This window comes from Aplysia californica, unplaced genomic scaffold (assembly GCF_000002075.1).
Source record: "Aplysia californica isolate F4 #8 unplaced genomic scaffold, AplCal3.0 scaffold00157, whole genome shotgun sequence".
NCBI lineage: Eukaryota > Metazoa > Mollusca > Gastropoda > Aplysiida > Aplysiidae > Aplysia > Aplysia californica.
Genome location: NW_004797427.1, coordinates 352,892 through 372,173, shown reverse-complemented (window position 1 = coordinate 372,173; position 19,282 = coordinate 352,892). Strand labels below are relative to the sequence as shown.

At 39.3% G+C, this 19,282-nt stretch overlaps 1 protein-coding gene across 1 annotated transcript in view; it reads right to left on the bottom strand.

The window, feature by feature from the left end:
• Positions 1 to 775: 775 nt before the first annotated feature.
• The window catches only part of LOC101855944 (macrophage mannose receptor 1), a 72,969-nt gene continuing 54,462 nt past the window's right edge, over positions 776 to 19,282 (bottom strand). The window contains exons 28-38 of the mRNA XM_005097568.3: positions 18,861 to 18,989; positions 16,733 to 16,908; positions 14,748 to 14,847; positions 12,884 to 13,046; positions 11,120 to 11,201; positions 10,032 to 10,203; positions 8,271 to 8,522; positions 6,018 to 6,118; positions 4,258 to 4,333; positions 2,892 to 3,125; positions 776 to 1,777 (exon numbers count right to left, since the gene is read on the bottom strand). Coding sequence (XP_005097625.3) covers positions 1,569 to 1,777; positions 2,892 to 3,125; positions 4,258 to 4,333; positions 6,018 to 6,118; positions 8,271 to 8,522; positions 10,032 to 10,203; positions 11,120 to 11,201; positions 12,884 to 13,046; positions 14,748 to 14,847; positions 16,733 to 16,908; positions 18,861 to 18,989 — 1,694 coding nt within the window. The 3' untranslated portion in view covers positions 776 to 1,568. The remainder of the gene's footprint in view (positions 1,778 to 2,891; positions 3,126 to 4,257; positions 4,334 to 6,017; positions 6,119 to 8,270; positions 8,523 to 10,031; positions 10,204 to 11,119; positions 11,202 to 12,883; positions 13,047 to 14,747; positions 14,848 to 16,732; positions 16,909 to 18,860; positions 18,990 to 19,282) is intronic.

Here is a 19,282-nt window from a genome sequence, read left to right as displayed (position 1 = left end):
AGATCTACAGCAGATCCGTCATATTATCATCTGCTCCTTTACCATGGTAACCATTCCATATTGAATGATTGAAAAACGTAGGCAACATGGTGTAGGCTGTGCAAAGCACGACTATGTGTTCAATGTTACGTAAATGCAGTTATGTATAGTAGGCTACGTTATTATCATTACAACACATGCATCTCAAATCATGTCTAGTCAACGTCCATGAAGCATTAGTTGCTAGAAATATGAAAATAAAGATTAGGAGAAAAAAATATTATAAGAAAATAAAGTAGCAATTACTGATAAATTGGTAGAGGGCAAACTGTGTAATAAAAACGACCCTATTTGTACAAAATTAGTAACAGTGTAAGTAAACTTCATCCACGTCTACAAAAGGATTTGGTTATAACAAGGATACTTCGTCGGTCCCAGCAGTCCTGTTATGGCTGGACCCACTGCTTAGGCCTACCTTTTACTCAAGAGTATTCCTCCTTTTTCTGTCTTGTAATTTAAATACATTGCAAAGACTCACCAATTTATCAATGCTCTCTGCATTTTTTGTGCGGTTCTTGTACTTGTAGAAATGATAGTGAAAATGTCCCACTTCCCTTCAGCTCAGCCCTCTCCAACACCCCCACCCCCACCCTTCCCAACCCCCCATTCCTCCACCACTTTCTCAGCAAAATCCCAATAAGTAGAAATACTGATAACATAATTTACAGCTTTTTGCAGATGAAGACTACCAGTATTTCCAGTACCTCACTGAAATCACGGAGGCCAGACAAAGAAATGAGACCAGTTTTTACTTTTATTTTTAAAATATTATTTTAAATTATCAACATCACAGAAAAGTTGCACAACAAAATTTCCTTAAATGTAAAACAATTTCCTAGAAATTAAATATAATGAGTTAAAGTTTATACATTAATACATTGTTAATTGTTTGAATTTGGATTGATTGCACTTTTGATCATTTCCCTTCCCGTTCTAACAAAAAGCAACCAGAAAGAAATGAACTATACCCATCACAGACGTTAATAAAATTATAGTCTGATATCTCTCTTCAGTACGTCCATCTAAATCAATCGACAAAAAATTAATTAAATAATATAATATGATATGTGTAAAATAGTATGTGCGTGTGTGTGTGTGTGTGTGTGTGTGTGTGTGTGTGTGTGTGTGTGTGTGTGAGTGTAACATGTCATTTCATAAATAATGTCTACTTCAAAGCTCATTAAAATCAAATAAAACGAAACAAAATAAATATAATATACAATGCATATATCTATGTACCATGTATGTATGCACATGTGTGTGTATGTGTGTGAGTGTGAGTGTGTGTGAGAAGTAATTTTATGATGAATGTAGACTCCAATGTTCATTAAAATCAAATGAAACAAAATAAATGCAATGTATACCATGTATGCATCTATGCATTGTGTGTGTGTGTGTGTGTGTGTGTGTGTGTGTGTGGGTGTGTGCTCACATGTGCTTGTGTGCTTGCGTGCGTGTGCACACGTATACATGTGTGTATGTACGTGTGCATGTAACTCAACAATTATTGATGTCTCCTCCAAAGCTCATCATGTGTCCGTGGACAGCTTCACTGTGTCCCCACCCGCACTGCTGTAGGTGGCGTTGTCGAAGCCGCTGGAGGGGGAGCCAAGGGGGCTCCTGGATGGACCATTCTGCGTCTGGCGCCGAATCACAAAGATAACGACAGCTGCTATTGCGACTATAGCGATGCTTCCTACCACGATGCCAGCGACTGGGCCACCACCAAGTCCGTTATCTGAAGACATGATGAATCTCTCATAGAATTAAGAAGAAAATAACAACTTTTAATGCTGCAATGAGCAGTTATGATTCGGAGGTTTTGGCCCCAACCAAATCCATAGTCTGATGGCGTGATGCTTTTGTCATATAATTAAAGAAATGACAGATGGCAGAATGTGAGCATTTTGGTTTCTAAAATACTCACTTGAAAATTAAAGGTTTCTGCTGAAGCTTAGCAAAGTGCTTCTGGTGTAATGAAATTAGGAGTTTTTAGTAAGAGTTTATAACACTTGCAACACAATTAGTTCATACAAGTGTCAAAGATTAAAGGTGCTTCTTAGGGGAAACATCCTAAAGACAAAGGAGGAGGTGAAGATAACGATGATAGATGTTTGATAGGAAAGGAGAAGCAAACCACTTTAGAACACATGCTAACCACACACTGGTATTAGGAAAAGAGCAACAAATTTAGGGAACAGACAGAAGATATAATGAGTTTTTGAGCACAGAGGAATAAAGGAAAATCTCAAACAAAACTTCACTAATTAATTTTTTTTAAAAAGTACTACTATGTACACAATCTTTATGACTCTCTTTTGGTCATTGCCTGAAAATATGAGACTAGAAATCTTAGAGACAAGACAAAAAAAAGTAGATTGTCTATACTAGTGTGCTAAGAATGTGGAGGACACATCTTTGAAGATTGAACCATCTTTCTTTAGGTGCTTTGATACTATGAATCTCCACATAACTAATTCGGCAAATGTCTCTTGAAATTGCATGGGAAGTCTTACAGCAACCTGGAACTCACAAACACGGATATGGAAAGACAATACTTTTGAAATGTAATTAATGTTTACTCCATGCCATTACTTTCAGTAGATAGGACTGGCCAGTGTAGGAAGGATTAGAAAAAATAAAAATTAGAGGTGAAAGTAAACTTGGGTTCTTCATTCAGAACTTGATCTATTATGCACATACAGAGTCTTCTTTCTCTGTGGGGCCACATGTAAGCTGTTTGTAATGTCAGGTAACAAAAATGTTTTAAATTCATTTTACGATGAACGAGGGGGTCAAAGTTTACTTTCACAAAACAATAGACACACAAATAATGGCTTGTTGATGTTTACCAGAGTTTCCAGGGCTCTGCTTTAAGCCTGAATTGGCTGGGCCGGCTGTGATTGGGGGGCGTGCCCAAGGGTTTTGTGGACCTTGGGTCCAAGGATTCTGTGGACCTTGTGTCACAGGATTCCATGGACCTTGGGTCACGGGTGGATTCTGAGTCACTGGGGGGACGTACTGTGTGTTTTGACCAACTGGCTGCACGGTTATTCCAGTTGGGGCTGTACTAGAGCTGCCACCATCTGAGGACCACAGTGAGAGAGAGAGAGAGAGAGAGAGAGAGGTGTGTAACACAAGATGTACTTAAGATATGATAAGATCGGATGAGATAAGATGGGAAGAGATGAGATGAGATGGGATGAGATGATATTGCTTAAGATAAGACGAGATAAGATAAGATAAAATAAGATAAAACAAGATAGATACGATAGGATAAGACAAGACATGATAAGATACGTTAAGGTAAGATGATACTTTATTGTCCCAGTCAAACATTTTTCTTGGCTGTACAGGAATGGTAAAAAACATGCAGGAATAGCCTACATAGAATTTAAATCATATATTACCCTCATTAAAATTCAATATAAAGAGAAAAGCTGACAATAATACACATATATATCACGTCAGATGTATCTTTCAACCCCATGCAGGAATTTATTATAGACCTTTACTGTTATAAAGAGTTTGTACTGTAACACAAGATGTATTTAGTACTTTGTGTGTTTGTTTGGTGTCTATGTGCATGTGTGTGGGAAGTGGAGGTGGGTGTGCTTCTGTTTTCATGTGTGGATTTGAGCAAGAGCTTGTGTGTGTGCGTGTGTGTGTGTGTGTGCGTGTGTTTGTGTGTGTGTGTGTGTGTGTGTGTGTGTGTGTGGTACCCAGTCATTTGCAATAATTCTATTGGGGATGGATTTTTAATTCAGAGGTCCAACATGTTGAAAGGGGAGTTAAACCCTTACCATACCGTACCTCTTTGCATTGAGGCATGAACTCAAGGTGCTTAGCATCACAAACGGATTAACATTATTTTTAAAAGGGATCTTTATCTGAATGTAACAACTAATTTCCATAACATGAGTAACTCCATCTCAGCTGAGCTTGGGAAAGATTTTTCTCAATCTGTTCTCTTTCGTTCATGGAGGTGGACCTCACACTTAAAGGCCATTGTAAAGAAAAAGGTCAGTAAAAAGGAGATGGAGAGAAAGAGATGAAGGTCTTATCATAAAAAAGGAGAAGAGGTGGAAAAGTGTGATGATTACAAAAAACAAAACATAAATATTACAGCAGAGAAAACAGCAGAAAAAAAAATTGAGGACAAGATTTATGAAAGGAGATGTTTAAGGAGTAACAGTAAAAGTGTACTTCAGGACTCACACAGTGTTTTCTTGCACATATAGGCATGCTGGTCAAAACAGTCAGTGTCTCTCCAGGATCCATCACGTCTGCTCGCCTGTGACACATAGTAGAGAAGAAATGAGTACCAATAAAGGGTGCTATAGTAGCCTATTTGAGCAGCTAACGTACACTTTCAGCGTAGCAGTCTCAAGTCGTAGCAAGAACAACAACAACAATGTATATGATTTTTAATATAACAGCAATGATGGTTATGTTCACAGATTAAATGTTATAAAGGTGAGGCATCGAGGTGAAATCAGGCACTTGTCAAAATAATGAAATTGAAGAAATTGTTATTTTTCTGTCTGTTAGCCAATTTTTTATGAACTTTAAAAAAAAAAAAGACTCAACACCTTTAATGTCCGTTTAAAAACAAATTCCTGTTTGGATTTTATTGAAAAATGTTCATTAAAGGCACAAGAATATAAATTTGAAGTTTCTAAGGAGTGTCAAGCTTTGAAAATCATCAAACTTAGGCAGCCATTTTCTCCCTAATTTTACTTTTGAAACCAGGCTACAACCATCTCCTTCAATCGCAAATATCTCGACTTCTATTCATAATGTATGTGAGGCAGCGTGGTGAAATCAGGCATTCGTCAAAATAATCAAAGTGAAGAAACTGACAAGGTAGCAGAATTTTTATTGAATTTTTTTTCTTTCGCTAAACACCTTTCGTACGCATTAAAGAACACATTCTGGTGTGGATTTTACTGAAAAATATAAATTAAAGGTACAAAAAATGAAAATTTTTATTTCCCGAGGACTCTCAAGTTAAATTAAATAACTTATCTTTGGCGGCCTTTTTCTCATTAATTTTTCCTCTGAAACCAAGTAACTCCCCTTCTCTTTCATTTGCAAATTTCTTGATTTCTATTTGTTATAATTGGGTATTTTTTTTCATCCAAAGCAAGACAAATGAACAAGCTATAAGATAATACTAATAACTCCACATGCCCAAAAACTGACGAGAGCGATATTTTTTTTCACCAAAAGGAAGACAAATGAACAAGCTATAAGATAATACCAATAACTCCACATGCCCAAAAATTGACGAGAGCGATATTTTTTTCCCCAAAAGGAAGACAAATGAATAAGCTTTAAAAAGATACCAATAACTCTACATGTCCAAAAACTGACAGGCACCTGATTCCCCCCTGTTGTGACACGAGTGATGCTATAGTAATAAATTATTTGACCAGCTTACACACTTTCAGTGTAGTCGTCACAAGCAGCAGCAAGAACAACAGCAAAAACGTAAATGATACTAAATATAACGGCAGTGATGATTGCATTCATAGATCTTTTGATACAAAAGATCAAATTCAGAAGCATGATAATGATAATGAAGATGACAAAGACACTGATTCTGTTAAAAGCAAAATCAGCTCTTTTGCCAGAAATTCTTCCCACTCTGACCTCCCCTTCCTCCCCTCCCTGCCATGCTACCCAAATCATAATTGCAGGTGTTTGTTTCAGATGTCTTCTTTGATGAAATCCGCAGCTTGCACCGTATGTTTCCGCAGAAGCTGAAAATGTTTCTGAGTGTTCTCAGAGAGTCTGCTCGGGTAATAATAGTTGTAAAGCGCATAGAGCATGGATATGCGCTATATAAATGCAATTATTATTTTTTAAAACTATTATTATGAAGAGGAAGAAGCAAACCTCCATCCCCCTTCCCCCCAGATCCCAGTTCTAACCCCCACTCCTCCCCCCCCCCCCTCTCAAGGTGTGCCACTGACCACAACACAGTCTTGGTGCATGGTGCTGTCTGTGTCACTGGGTTCTCCTTGTGACCAGTACAAATAATTCAGAGCTGTCCCATCACTCCAAGAGAAACCAGCTGGGGATGGAAGTTTGAGTTCATAAGTCATCAGTGGGATAATCTCTATATGTGAGGCATGGGGAAATCAGGCGCTTGTCAAAATAATGAAATCCAAAATGTAAGCATTTTTTTCCCCGCCAGTTTAACAAATTTTTTTCGTATTGTTTTGAAGTTTTTTTTGCTTATTACCTTTCATGTCTATTTAAGAACAAATTTCATTGTGGGTTTTATTGAAAACGTTGATTAAAGGCACAGCACATGTAATTTTCAGTTTCCAAGGACTCTCAAGCTTTGGAATTGACAAAATTCTGGCAACCATTTTCTTGCTAATTTTGCCTTTGACACCAGGCCACCCTTATCTACTTCAATTGCAAATATCTCAAGTTCTATTAACCATAAATTGGTATCATTTTCACCAACAGCAAAATAGATGAACAAGTTTAAAGGTTATACCAATAACTCTATTTGCTAAAAAATTGGTTTGAGCCTAATTCCATTTAATCGAAAAACATAGTATGTCAATGTGGTTATCTCTATATATTGTCTTCTGCATTCCTCAGGAATGTAGCAGAAATTAACTACAGTCAAACAGTGTAAGACGGCCACCCATTGTCAAGGAGAAAAGTGGCCGTATAAGACAGGTGGCCGTCTTAGGCAGGACTGATCAAGATGAAGAAAACAAACCCCATTCCCAATTGAAAGTAGCCGCATTATTGTTGTTTTTGTTATAGTTGTTGTTGGTTTGTATTTTGTTTGTTATTTTTATTTTGTTGCTGATTTTGTGCAAGGGTGACAATAAAACGAAATGTGTCAGACAAGGAGGACCGAGTGCTATGGTAAAACAAACAAATGGGTCGCCACCACTCGAAGAACGAGCGACGCTTCTGTCACAAGTCCATGTTGACGTCCATTGTTACTTTGTTACAGACTGGGTAAACAGTGACCACTTATCTCATTTACGATTTGTGTACGAGTTCTGGGTGGGGCTTATGGGTTATGAGGGATAACGCACTTCCCTCACCAGCAGCTGGAAATTGGTACCTATTGGTCAACTGTGGGAGGGGCCTTTGCAACATGATCGGTTGGAGGGACTACCTAACAACAACGACAAGTGATTAGATTATAACGGCTCACCCACAACACCAGGGGTCAATGCACAATTAATGACAAAACGTAATGGAGTCACTAAGGAGGCCGTCTAAGACAGGTGTTATTGCTTAGTGTGATAGGGGTTGTGTGTTAAAATATGGTGGCCGCGGCCGCGTTGGACGGGTGCCCGTTTTACACAGTTAAATTATACAGAAAAAACTCAATGGGGGAAATGGAAAGTGGCCGTTTGTACAGGTGGCCGTCTTATAGAGGTGGCCGTCAGGGCAGGTTCGACTGTACTTCAAGCTTAAGATCTTCATATTTCTACCACATTCCTCAGATAAGCATGTAATGTCTAACTGAACAAGACCGTTGAATCACACAGTACCAGTGGTGGCAAATCTGCTTGCTCTCTCCATCTGCCCCTCAATCTTTATATTCTCTCTTGAGCCACATACAGACTCTCTTTCACAAACACACTTTTGCTTGCAAACACATATAAACACACTCACAAACACAAATACACACTCTACCTCTTTGTCTTACATGAAAATACTACTCGCAGAAAGATGAATAGAAACCCCAGATAAATAAACTGACAGAAAAATACAAGTGTGCTGACACAGATCAAAAGGCAGACAAAGATAAAGGGACAGACAGATCCAAGACAGATGGATAATACTATTAAAGAACAGACAAAAAGACATCAAGAAAAAGATAAATAACATTAAGACTTTTTGGAGCTGCAAGAAACCAGGTGCACCTGTGTGTGTGTTCGTGTGTGTGGTGTGGTGTTCGTGTGTGTGGTGTGGTGTTCGTGTGTGTGTGTGTTTGTGTGTGTGTGTGTGTGTGTGTGTGTGTGTGTGTGTGTGTGTGTGTGTGTGAAAACAAATGAGATCTGACACACATTTCAGACTTTTCTAAACATTATATATACATGGTTAAATAAACAAATGGCCATAATGTCCTATGATGAAAGATATGCAGACTAATCAAACAAAAAAACCAAAATCAAAACCCAGACCAACACTTGGGCAAACAAATACAGATATCTCAAAAACCCTCACAGCACGTCACTCACTTCCCTGTCCTTTGGAGATGCCAATCCAGGTATCCAATCGCCCACGAGCGATCTGATTGGTCAAGAAGCGGGCCTCGGAGTCTGTGTGCACACTGGCCAGATGACCGCCTAAGATGTTACAGGCATAGCTAGCCGCTGACCAGCTCTTTAGATTGGTCCTCTCCAGCTTGTAGCAGTAAGGGCTGTCGTTTGTGCCCACCCATCCACGCGGGCATTTGGCGGGCGGTGGGGGCCTTTTGGTGGGAGCCGGAACTGGATTGGGAATATGCGGTGATATGAAATGAATAAGGGAGACTTTGTGGGGTGAGTAATGAGACAGAGCTGAGAAGGCAACTTTGCATATTATAAAATTATTTTTCTTTTTCTATTTACTGTAGCTGGAACTGGATTGGGAATACGCGGTGATATGAAATGAATAAGGGAGACGGTGTGGGGTGAGTAATGAGACAGAGCTGAGAAGGCAACTTTGCATATTATAAAATTATTTTTCTTTTTCTATTTACTGTAGCTGGAACTGGATTGGGAATACGCGGTGATATGAAATGAATAAGGGAGACTTTGTGGGGTGAGTAATGAGACAGAGCTGAGAAGGCAACTTTGCATATTATAAAATTATTTTTCTTTTTCTATTTACTGTAGCTGGAACTGGATTGGGAATAAGCAGTGACATGGCATAAAAGGGGGGGGGGGGGGTAATTGCTGATGACATGGGTTCAGCAACCATTTCAACGTTCAGGTTATTTTAGAGATGGGACCTTCGAATTTTAAACGTCCATCAGTAACGAGACAGAGCTAAGTCTAAATAGGCAACTCTGCAGATAGCAAATTACTTTTGTTTTCTTTTTCTAATTACAGTAGTACTAATAAGCATATCATCACTGTGCTAACAAAATGACACATCTCATTTTTGCTACTTTTGGGATAAATGGGAAAAACTGTTTAACCATAAGTCTATTTATAATCTACTAGTGATAAAACTTGCCATGCACGTTTCTTTTGTGATTGCCAGTGCATTTTTGTGTTGGTTTCACCAAAAGATATTGTATCACCAAAAGAAATGAAGGCTAGTTGCATTTTAGCACAACTCTGAATTATGAGATTTTGCTTGGACAATGACAATATATTGAAACATTTGGGATAACACAGGATAGATTCTTTACAAACATAGGATAGATTCTTTACAAAAAGCAAATGTGAGGCATCATGGTGGAATCAGGCTCTCGTCTATTTTTGGGCATGTAGAGTTATTGGTATCATCTTAAAGCTTGTTCACTTGTCTTTATTTCTATGAAAACAATATCCATTTATCTTGAAAACAAGTTGAGATATTTGCAAAAGAAGGAGGTGGGGGTCGCTTGTTTTCAGAAGTAAAATAAGTGAGAAAATGGCCGCCAAAGATTAGTTATTTCCTTAGCTTAAGAGTCCGTGGTAACTGAAAATTTACTTTTTTTGTGCCTTTAATCAACGTTTTTCAGAAAAATCCACACTGAAATGAGTTTTTCAATGGGCATGAAAGGTGTTGAGCCAAAAAAAAAAATTGATAAGAATTCACAAACCTGCAGAAAAATGCCAGTTTCTTCACTAAGATTAATTTGACGAGTGCCTGATTTCACCATGCTGCCTCACAAATTATCCGATAAAGTCCATTAATATTTTCAAAAAATTGGTGTTTCAGTTGAGAATAAATATGGGTCAAAGACATCAAAATAGCGAAACAAAATTTTGAACAAAGTGAAAAGACCTCCCTGTTGGACAACGTACCGAGACTCTGTTCACAGATGAAGGACAGTTGCATCTGACAAGGCACATCCTGCCACTGGCCATCCACTGTGTGACTCACACAACCCTCGTTGGCCAGGCGGTTGGGCTCACCCTTGCCCCAGTTGGTGAAGGTAACAGGCCATGTGTCAGACCATGTGTACGCTTCCGAAGCCTGGGAAATAGGGGGAGGTGGGAGGTGGGGGAGGTGGGAGAAGGAGGATTCAGATTGGGAGAGGAGGGGGGGGGGAGAAGGGTTTGAGGGTGGATGCGAAGAGAGGGTGGAAGGGGGAGGGAAAGCAGATGGGGAGAGGGGGAGGAGGGGGAGGGGGTTTGAAAGGGGGGTAGATGGGGAGGAGGAGAGAGGGAAGGGCACAAGGAATGATTCATGTTATGTTTTAGAAAAGAGAAAAACAAATAGTTGAATCAATAAGTTAATCAAAAAAGCATGAAGGAATAAAAAAACAATTGTGTTAAGATGCAATGGAATCCGAAGCTCTTCGATTTTTGGGCACTTGGAGTTATTGATATTATATTAGAGATTGTTACTTTGTCTTGCTTTTGATGACAAAAATACACATCTACATGTATCTTGAGTAGAAACAGAGATATTTGTGATAGAAGGAGTAGGGCTTGTCTGGTGTCAAGAGGGAAAGTTTACAACAAAATGGCTATCAAAGTTTCATGACTTCCGAAGTTTAGGAGTCCTTGTAAACTGCAAATCCAAGTAGCTGTGGCCTTACATTATAGGACTGCTTGATTTATGCAGTAGGATGGTGAGGCGGCAGTTTGGTGTGTAATTGAGTAAAAGTAGCATGCAAAGGAGTTCCCTCCAGGGTCATAGAGTTTTATTGCACTTGCAACACAGTTTATATACATGCCGAAGATTAGAAGTGTTACAAGAGAGTAACGAACTCAAAAACAAAAAAAATAGGAGGACAGGTAAGGAAAACAGACGTTTGACAAGAAGGAAGGAGCAAACCAAACCAGAGCACCTGCCAACCACCCACAGTTTACTGGCAAGAGAGAGGATTGTGAAATAAACCAAAAGGAGAGGGTGTAGAAATGTTTCTTTTTTTTCTTTGACTTACCAGGTCGTATTTCAAACCTAGCCACATCTGAAGATCAGGGGCAGCTCCTAGGGTCAGAAGTTCAATGAAGTCTTCTTCAAATCTGAGAAAGGAAATGAAGACACACAGATGCCAATCAAATATGGACTCTCCCACAGACTGATTTTAGAAATAAAGTCAAAAAGTACTCCTCCAGTCTGTGGGAGAGCTACTGGGAAAAACAGAAAAATAATAAACTGTATATTATAATACTCTAACTGGAACAGCGAAATCCTTCGGACCTCTCCAGAAGAGACGAAGTCATTTTTACTTGACTGCGCATCGGACACACGGCCCTGACCCACAAATACCTCCTACATGGAGATGAGAAGCCATTCTGTGTCGGATGCGACACAGATTTTACCATTAGACACATCTTAACCGAATGTCTGGACTTTGGAGAGACCCAAAGGAAATATCATAAATGCAAGAAATTGCAAGACATTTTTTCCTTTATTGGTCCCAGCAGAATTTTGAATTTTATGAAGGCCATTGGCTTTTATGGCAAATTGTAAAGAGAATTGTACTATTTAAAATTTTTGTGTTAACTATAAAAATTGTTTTAGATTGAAAATATATATATATATATATATTTACACTGATTTTTTAAACATTTTAACATTTTAAGATTTAACTACTGACCCGAGCCAGCTGTACAGTGAACTAGTGAGAACAAAACTAACTTGTGTTTCGCGCGCTCATATGACCTTATGCAGTAGCGAGCGCTGTAAAACCCAATACTAAACAAACAAATATGGACTCATGGATGGTTTATCAACTTTAATTTTTGCTTTGTCAGGCCTAATCCAAGCGGCACTCAATTTGTGCCTCCCTTTAACAGTTAACAGTTCCACATGTAAAGGCGGTGTTCCTCTGACCAATTTAATTTATCCATCCATCTCTCATTCATTGTTCTATACGTTCCTACCTCTATCTTTCTGGTTCAGAAAGAGAAAGAGAGAGAGAGATTGAGAAAGATAGTGATAAAAAAAGAGAGAAATAAAAGGGGGGGGGGGACAGAGAGAGAGAGAGAGAGAGAGAGAGAGAGAGAGAGAGAGAGAGAGAGAGAGAGAAAGAGAGAGAGAGAGAGAGAGAGAAAGAGAGAGAGAGAGAGAGAGAGAGAGAGAGAGAGAGAGAGAGAGAGAGAGAGAGAGAGAGAGAGAGAGAGAGAGAGAGAGAGAGAGAGAGAAACACATGCACACACACACATACACAAACAGACAGAGACAGAAAATCAGGCACAAAGACAGAGGCAGAGAGGCAGAGAGAGTGTAGGAAACATTGTGACGGGCTGTTGTGATGTTATGTAATAGTATGTTCAAAAATCTGTGTCTCTAAAGCTTACAAAAGCACAAAGTAATTTTCTTTCAATGAAGGATTAATACCCTCACCCCTCTTATCTGATCGTATCTTAATTTGTTAACTCTTCCTTTTTCTTCCTCTTCTCAATCTCTCTTTCTTACACCTTAGACTTTTCTTTCTTTCTCCATTTCTCTCAGTCTCTGTCTCTGTCTCTGTCTCTGTCTCTCTCTCTCTCTCTCTTTCTCTCTCTCTCTCTCTCTCTCCCCCCCTCTCATTTAAATCCTCTTCCACTTCTTTCTATCCCCTCCCCACCCCCCCTTTCTCTCTCTCTCTCTCTCTCTCTCTCTCTCTCTCTCTCTCTCTCTCTCTCTCTCTCTCTCTTCCCCTTTCTCTCTTTTCCTTTCGATTTCTCCGCCTCTCTCTCTTCTTCAACAGCTTACATACCTATCAATAACGCTGACAAGATGCGAGCCCTCTAATTTGCACAGCTGCTCTGCTTGATTCCAGGTATAGAGATCTTTGTCATAGCGGTAACAACTGTTACGGAACCGCTGATAGCCTGCCTTGCATCCTGTTGCGTTTACTGTTTCCGCAGCGTAGACAGGAACTGTTTGCCCCCAATTTTTTTTAAAGGAGGGGGAGGGGGTGGAGAAGAACATATGGTGTTGTGAGAAAAAAAAAATGGACTTTAACTTTTAACAAAAAGCGTATGTGTCGCGACGGGGTGGAATCAGGTGCTCGTAAATTTGTGAGCGTATAGAGTTATCATATTGTCTTAAAACTTGCTCATGTGTTTTTATTTGGTGAAAAAAGTACCCTTATATGGAACAAACAACATCTATAGTGGCCCTGCAAGGCCCTCATACAGTACACCAAGGCCACAGCTATGGAGGATCATATACTGCACACAAGAACAGCCAGATCAAACACCGCAAGACTCAAAAGATCCAACTTCATCAAAGAAAGCATCCAAAGATCCCTACAGGACCATCTACCAGCCACCGTGAACATGCTGAACCACACCCCAGAGGCACCATCATGGGAAAAGAAAAACACAAACATAATTATACACACGTCCATTCCTATGTTCACCACAAAAGATGACCACAGCGACCTGAGCAAGAAGTCCCTCACCCTGTCCATGCTTGAAGAAAGATACTCACGAGAAGCATGGATAAGGATCTATACAGACGGATCTGCCACTGATGCTGTGAAAAGAGGAGGAGCCGGAGTGTATGTACAGTTCCCAAATGGACGACGACAAGCAGAGGCAGTCCCAACAGGGCGACATTGTACAAACTACAGGGCAGAGACGGAGGCTCTAATACATGCAGCAAACATCATCAAGAATGTGGTAAACCCCCAGAGCCAAGTAGTATTCCTAACAGATGCCATGTCAGTACAGCAGGTAATCACTTCCGGCAAACTACCGAGGCTACGAAAAGAAATTGAAGACATCCCATGTCTGAGGATCATGCTGCAGTGGATTCCATCACACTGTGGTGTCTTGGGAAATGAGCAGGCAGACAGGATGGCCAAACTAGGAGCACAAAAAGAGCAACCAGACAACAGCGTTAACTACACAGAAATAAAAACTATTATAAATACACTATTTAAAGCACCTCAGACACCAGATAACTACCATGAGCTGTCCCGCCAAGAACAAGTGATTATCTTCAGACTAAAGACACAACGCACAAGACTGAGACAACATATTATGTACAAATGTTTTAAACTAGTACAATCACCAAAATGCCAGTGTGGACAGGCAGACCAAACTGTTGAACACATCCTTCAGCACTGCAAGACACACAGGGCCCTGAGACAGGAAATGTGGCCAACCCCACTGACGCTACAAGAGAAGCTATACGGGCCGCCAGATGAACTGAGCAGGACGGCCCAATTTATGACAGATACCAGACTTCAAGTGTGATGCGATCGAGAAGAAGAAGAAGAAGAGAAGTACCCTTATATCTGGAATAGAAGTAGAGATTTTGCGATTGAAGGAGGTGGGGGGTCGCCTTGTGTGAAGAGCAAAATTAGCGATTAATTGGCTGCCAAAGTTTGGTGATTTCCAAAGCTTGAGTGTCTGTGGAAACAAGAAATGCTATTAAAAATTGCCGTTAATCAACATTTTTCTGTAACATCCACACAAAAATGTGTTTTTAAAAGGACATAGAAAGTGTCCAGCCCCCCCCAAAATACAATTTTTAAAAATTTCCTTGTTTTGACGAGCACCTGATTTCACCACGCTGCTTCACATAAAAAAAAACAAATCTTCATCAAATTTTGGTAGTTTTCTCCTCACCTTTAGCCGTCTCACAAACAAAGGAATATCTGTCCGTACATCTCTTGTCATTCCACCATCCAGCAGTGCGGGCACTCATTTCCATATCCACACAGTCTCTCTGGGGATGGTCAGTGAATTGTTTCTTGTCTATTTGTTGGTTCAATGCCCTACTATACACAATAAGTCTTTGTGCAGGAAGGAGACTAGATCTACTGATGGTTATAGCTCTATTGGTAGTGCAGATGGCCTTGGTTTGAATCTCTAATGGCAATTTTTTAGATGTGGGTTGTTTGGGGAGGTTTGAGGCCCTCAACCCAAATGGTCATGTCATATCAGATATGGTCAGTACATCTGGCTGTCCCTTCGAAATTACCATATAAAAGTGAAAATTGCCTATAGCATAGTAGCTCTTAAAAGTAAACTGAATATAAAGAGTAAATATACAATAAAGGAATAAGTATGGAAGGAAAACAGCTGATGCATAAAAGTAACATAGGTTTAACCTTATTGCTCGTTGGTATGATAACAGCTACCTGTTGCCAAGAACGGATTAGTGTATCAAAGTGTATCAAAGTGCAACATTTTCAACATTTTTCAATAAATTTTTATCAAAACTTTGCATGTCATCACTTGAACCAGGGGGACAATATTCGGTAAAATTTCAAAAAGGTTGATGGGCAATTTTATAACCAGTGTCTGTGGTGTAGCGGTCAGGCACTTTGTACTGCACACTGAAGACCTGATTTGATTGTGGCATCAGTGGCCTAGTGATTAGGCTCTGGGACTCGCAATCGTAAGGTCGTGGGTTCAAATCCCGTCAGGGGCCCGACGTTGTGTCCTTGGGAAAGGCACTTTACACGAATTTTCCTCACTTCACCCAGGTGGGAATGGGTAGGCCTACCTGGCTACAGACGGCGAAAGGTCTTGTCAGATTGTTACGTGTTTGAGTGCTTTATCAGCTGCTTGCACTATATGCTTCCCGGGAAGCTGAGAATGTTTCGGAGTGTTCTATGGTCTGCTGGGGTAATAATATAGAGTAAAGCGAATAGAGCTTGCTGTTGAGCGGGGGTATGCGCTATACAAATGTGAGGTGTGCTGACAAAATGAGTTACTTCTTGCAATCCACAAACGGAAATATTGTGCAAAAATCAACACACCGAGGTCAAATTTGTAGATTTTCTTTTGATGCCATATTATTTAACTATAACATGCCTTTTATTACTTCATACTTATAAACTGTAAAAACTTCACCTACAAGCTTGATGTATCTATATCCTTAAGGTTTGAATCCGAGAAGTAACTCATTTTGTCAGCATGCTTCACAAATGCTATTTATTATTATTTATCATTATTATTCCAAAGTGGGGAAACTTTTTTTGTCAAGTATCTCAGTCTTCTTGTTGACATATTGTATCCTCCTCAGCCAGAGAAGCCCTCCTCCTAAATGATGTAAGTTGTGTCGATGGAGGCGTTAAAAACACCAACATTAAAAAAAAAATTTTTTTGATAAGAAACAAAAACCAAAACCAGTTTAGAATTTATGTTTAAAAAAACGATGGCGGCCTTCCTTATTCAGGAAGTCTAAAATGAGCATGTAGTGCAGATGAGGTTATTGCACTGGCTCAGAGCTCAGTCCCACAAGACCCACAATTGTCTCTTAGGCGAAGAAGCAGGTAGATGGGAAGTGCAATGTGTATAAAAAAGTTTGTGCTCTGTTCCATGGAACCTAACAGATTTATGTAGTGCTCTATCTCACTGCTTTTCATCTATAACATGATCTCTGAGCATGATGCGTTATTCACACAAAATATAACATAAAAACAGTTCAACCACATAAAGAAAAACTTTTCCAACCAAACATTAATAATATACACGTAAGGACATAAGTGAAAACAAAACTTATCAGCTCTTACTAACACACTACAACAAAGAATTAAATAAATGAGTCTTGAGCATGGGCTTTCATTTGTACAGTTTTCAGAGACAGCCTAAGTCTGACTCACCCTGGCAATCAGTCTCTTGTCATTTTTATTCTCGTCTGGTTGTTTGTAGCCCCAGGCTGTGAAGTCTACCTGGGAGTTGTCCACCCAAGCAAACTGGTCATTACGTCTTCGGTCATTGAAACCAATCCAAGATGGTGCACGACTGCCCGAGTTAGCCAACAGGATTGTGACGAATTCTGGGTAGGAGGAGCGTGTAAGGTAAAGAAGCAAAAATAGAACGTCTTTACTACCCTTAAAACTCAACTCGTATTTATCAAAGTCTTCGTCATATTTGGCAGAACTGATGTTACTAATGTATGTATTCATTCCCTGGAGCAGCAGAATGTTCTGACACTGTGGTGTGAGGTTAGGTTCTTTCCTTTGGGTGTAAATGACATCATTTTTATTCAAACACGGGTAAGACATGTCTTCATCTTTATGCTGAGATGTTGAAACCTTTTCAACCCAAGAGGTTATTAAACTGGTAAAAATATAATTATATCCAGATTTTTCATTTTTATTGCAGACTGTAGCTTTGATAACAACATTTGTTATGAAACAATATTTTTCATAAACAACAGTGTGTTGGGTAAAAGAAAGCTTCTAGCTTATAGCCCACAAAGGAGAACGAAAAGGATAGTGGTATTAACAGAAAAATATTCTTCCCTTTACAGCATGCTTCCATGTCTTTGTTTTTTTCAAATAGACAATCTTTGCTACATCTGTAAGAAAGAGATATATGACTAGCACCAAACGGGAATTGTCTGCTTTTCCTGTGGGATCACCGAATAAAAACCTATAGTACATCATAAACTTCCCTGACATCATTTTCCAACATTTTGTACAGATTTGTTGACAGAAAAATTTATATTGTCTCGGAAAATGACTTTAGTCACTGCACCAGGGCTTTTTCCAAATCGTTTATATGGACTACATTTGATTTTCATCATAGACGCAAACTACATTAACTCACTGGAGATGTTTCACGCAGTATTTCCGAGCACCAATATTTTCCAGAGAGGCGATTCACGCACCCCCTGCGAGCACAAGTTTCGCTTTTTTTTTCTAGGTAAAGTTTGCTCCCAAATGCTGCGTGAACCGTCTCTTACCGTGCAGATGACTTTTGTTTCGTTTCATGTGAAGTTTCACCAGAATAAATGGAAACTTTTTGAGTTATCAAGCTGTAAGGAAAGTTAGTCACACTGAGGCCCTACTTTCGTTTCTCTGACTGATGTCTGTTCGTGCATCCCTTTGTCAGTATGTTGGCAGAACGTTTAGTTTTAGTAAGAGTTTTACAGCACTTGCAACACAATTAGATCATATAAGTGCTGAAGATGAGGTGGTACAATAAAGTAACAAACGCAAAGATAGGAAAGAAGGAGCAAACCACACCAAAGAACCCACTAACCACCTATTTGGCAGCACGAAAAACAAGCATTTTTCAAGTGTTTGACGACTTAGACGGTTCACAAAATTCTGATTATGATATTTCAGACTATGGGGATCCTGATTTCAATGTAAAGGAGCATCAAAGCACTGTTTCTGATGGAGAATGTCTTAGATCTAGACTAGGCTTTCAAATTCTAAAAAACTATAAAAGATATTGCCTTTCTGTTTTTGTGTGTCCTATTAGGCAAGTCTTGATCTGTTATAGGTGTAAAAAAGGTGACTGTATGTCTTTGGGAAGAGTGTTTTTTTAAATATTGAAATACCCCCCCAAAATACCAGTCTCCAGTGCCTGTAGACCTGTAAAAGACCCAGCCTCCAGTGAGTTAAAATTTGATTTTTGTCACAGATGCAAACTACATTAACATTTGACTTTCATCACAGAAGCGGACTTCAAAGGTACTCATATAAAGGAAAGACAAATACACCTGTAAATAGATATCTTGGTCATTGAAGAAAACACCTACAAACACAAGAGGTCATGCAATCAAACACTCACACTGGATGACAAACATACATTCACGATATTCCCTACTTTTGCACAGGATCTTGAAATTTCCATTGTCACACTTAAATACTCAAGCAAGAAGAGAAACATATAATTACATGAAAACAGATGAACAAAGAAAAAGAGGAAGACAAACAGATTTATATAATAACTGGAAAACAGAATAAGTAAATAAACTTGAGGAATATCATTTACTTTGTTCCACGGGGTTGTGAATTGAAGCCAGTCGTGATTTAAAATTTAGCTGATTACAAACTGTCATGGCATCCGTATAGTTCTTTCGCTGTCTGGGATCCACGCCTCCAATAGTGTAGCACTTGGTCACTGAAATAAAGAAGAGAAAGGAAATGAGAAGAAAATTGTGCAGACAGGTTGACAGGGTGTGAAAAAGAAAATTGAGATGATAGGTTGATGATGGGTAAGAAAAGAAATCATGAAGATAGGTCAGCGGGTGGAAGAAAGAAATTTGTGAAGTACTGTTGAGTTCTGATACGATACTGTCACTTGACCTAAAAAATTACCAGCATTGGTACTAGTAATAGATGACATCAGATGTTCTGCACATCTTGAGTCTCACCTGCTGCCTCTCTTTCTTATCAGTGCCGTTTCTCCCCCCC